Source organism: Trypanosoma conorhini (genome assembly GCF_003719485.1).
Source record: "Trypanosoma conorhini strain 025E chromosome Unknown Tco_14.4_contig_01301, whole genome shotgun sequence".
Classification (NCBI taxonomy): Eukaryota; Euglenozoa; class Kinetoplastea; order Trypanosomatida; family Trypanosomatidae; genus Trypanosoma; species Trypanosoma conorhini.
In genome coordinates this window covers 1-2,863 of record NW_021705403.1, presented here as the reverse complement: position 1 = coordinate 2,863, position 2,863 = coordinate 1, and the positions used below count along the sequence as shown (strand labels likewise).

Genomic DNA, 2,863 nt, shown 5'->3' with positions numbered 1-2,863 from the left:
GTTATTTACATATAGGGAGTTTTTCGTTTCCTTCCTTTTTTTTTATAAGGGAGAGTGGGTGGTAACAGGCAATGCCGCGTGAAGCCGCCAGCGGTCTATGGCGGTCGGAGGACATGGTAATGCTGCAGCTCACCATGCAGCGAGAGACTGCGCATGATTCCGTGCTGAAGCTCGGGCAGCTCGCAGAGTTTCAGTTCCTTGACCTAAACACCGATGTAAGCGCATTTCAGCGCGACTTCGTGCAGGAGGTGCGCCGCTGCGATGAGATGGAGCGGAAACTGCGCTACCTGCACGAAGAGATCGAGCGGGCAGGGGTGACAGGCGTCCCCGGACAGGTGGGAGAGCGGGAGACGATGTTCTCCCTCGAGCATAAGGTGGACGAGCGGGAGTCGGAGGTGCGGGAGTTGAACGAGCAGTACCAGTCCCTCATCGAGGAGCGAAACCGGTCCCGCGAGCACCTGGAGGTGCTCAACCGCGACTTCAGCGCCTCCACCACAAGAGGGCAGGGCCTCAATTTGATTACGGGTGTGATTCCCAAGGAACGCATAGCGATATTGGAGCGACTTGTCTACCGCACCACCCGTGGGAACTCTGTGATGCAGACAGACGATATTGCGACGCCGTTTTACAGTGTTGCGACAAATCAACCAATTCATAAGTGCGTCTTCGGTATATACTTTCCCGTGCCCCGTCTGCGGGAGACGATTGGGAAGATTAGCGAGGCTAACGGCGGCACACTCTACGCCTACGCAGAGAACGAGGAGCAGCTGCAAGGCATGCGGGAGTCCCTTCAAAATCAAGTGGAGACAGTCACACACACGCTTCAGCAGTCCGCACTTCGTCAACGGCAGTTGTTGATGGGACTTTCTGGCAGCGTGTACGAGTGGCGCCGCGCAATCGCAGTCGAGAAGGCCGTGTACTCCACGATGAACATGCTGCGGTTCAGCGGTGCGACGGTTGTGGCGAAAGGCTGGGCCCCGGCGCGTTCACTAGACGACATACGGACCGCCTTGCAGGAGGCGGAGTACTTGAGCGGGGCTCAGGTGCTGACGATTGTGGAGGAGATCCCGTCGAAGGAGACGCGCCCCACGTACTTTCGAACCAACAAGATAACGAGCTCCTTTCAGGGCATTGTCGACAGCTACGGCATGGCGCGCTACAAGGAGGTGAATCCGGGCGTTTTTACCATCATTACTTTTCCCTACCTATTTGGTGTGATGTACGGCGATATTGGCCATGGCCTTATCTTGACCTTCTTTGCGGGATTTCTTATATTCATGGAGAAAAGCTGGGAGGGGAAGCCGCTCAATGAAATTTTTGCCATGATTTTTGGTGGTAGATACTTGCTCTTGTTCATGGGACTCTTTGCCGTCTACCTCGGGCTCCTTTACAACGACATGTTTGGCTTCTCCGTGGAGGTGTTTGCCTCGGGCTACCGCTGGCCGCCGCTGCCGCCGAACGGGCCAGGCGGAACGGTGCGCCCCTCCTCGCCCGTCGGCGTGACGCCTGCGAGGCCCGTTATCTTCGGCGTCGACTCTGCGTGGGCGGAGACAGAGAACAAGCTGGAGTTCTACAACTCTATTAAGATGAAGTGCTCCGTTATCATTGGTGTCGTCCAGATGATGGTGGGGGTTGTTCTCTCCTTGCTGAATCACATTTACTTTGGCGACAAGCTCCAGGTGTGGTTTCGCTTCGTCCCCGAAATCGTCTTCCTCTCCTTTACCTTTGGCTACATGTGCCTTCTCATTGTCATCAAGTGGTGTACGCCGTGGGAAAATCGCACACATGATGCCCCGTCGCTGCTGGAGACCATGACAAATTTCTTCCTGCAGCCGGGCGTGGTGAGTCTCCCTCTGTTCAAGGGGCAGGCGGCGATTCAGGTGATACTGCTGCTCATTTCGTTTGCGATGGTGCCTATTCTTCTTTGTGTTATTCCGATAATGGAAAAGAAGCACCATGATGCGAAGGTGAAACGTAAGTTGATCCTTCATGAGGAGGATGACGAGGAGGATGAGTTTGAGTTTAGCGAGGTCATGATTCATCAGGTTATCCACACGATTGAGTACGTCCTGGGGTGCGTTTCCAACACGGCGTCCTACTTGCGTCTCTGGGCCCTCTCGCTCGCACACTCGCAGCTGTCAGAAGTCTTCTGGAACTTTGCATTCCTCTTGACGGTCGGCCTGGACGGTGGGTCGGGCGTATTTGTTTTTATTGGCTTCTGTGTGTGGATGTGTGCCACGCTTGGGGTGCTGCTGGGCATGGAGTCCCTCTCTGCCTTCCTGCACGCCCTCCGTCTGCACTGGGTGGAGTTCAACAACAAGTTTTACCTCGCAGACGGTCATGCGTTTGCCCCTTTTGACGTCGCGGAGGTTCTTAGCAAAATTAACTAAGCGAATACCCGTGCACGGATGCCTGCGTGTGTGGTTGTTGTATGTGTGTGTGTGTGTGTATTTTGCCTTCCCTCGCGTGGACCGAGCGAGGGGCGCAGCGGCGGCGGGGGTGAGTCCAAGAAGACGTAAAGGCTCCGTCCGCCGCGGACGAGCAGGCGCACTTGGGGCGAGTGTGCGAAGAGGGAAGGCTGGAATCAAAATAGGAGGCCCGTGCGTGTGTGTGTGTGTGTGTGTGGGGGGGCGGAGGAGGGGGAGGAAGTGGCACTTGACCTTCAAGCAAAAGAAAAAAGAGGAAAAAAAAAAACGGCTATGGAGGAGGAGACATACAAACGCGTGGGGGCGTCACTGTGCTTTTCGTTTGTCGCTGCCTCCTGGATTTCTCTCGCGACGCGTCTTTTTCCGCGAGCTCAGGCGGCGAGGCATCCGCCCGCGGGTTTTCTTCGACTGCAGCGGGGAGAGCCGGCAGGGGGCCC

The 2,863-nt window shown here is 56.1% G+C and overlaps 1 protein-coding gene across 1 annotated transcript, besides 2 other annotated features; it reads left to right on the top strand.

The window, feature by feature from the left end:
* Positions 1-71: 71 nt before the first annotated feature.
* Tco025E_09812 (putative vacuolar proton translocating ATPase subunit A) lies at positions 72-2,390 on the top strand (the record flags this gene model as incomplete). The annotated part of the gene is made up of 1 exon (XM_029376619.1): positions 72-2,390. The coding sequence occupies one exon, from the start codon at positions 72-74 to the stop codon at positions 2,388-2,390; it is 2,319 nt and encodes a 772-aa protein (XP_029223251.1).
* Positions 2,391-2,413: 23 nt separating this feature from the next.
* Positions 2,414-2,449: a microsatellite.
* Positions 2,450-2,600: 151 nt separating this feature from the next.
* Positions 2,601-2,625: a microsatellite.
* Between the last annotated feature and the right edge of the window lie 238 nt (positions 2,626-2,863).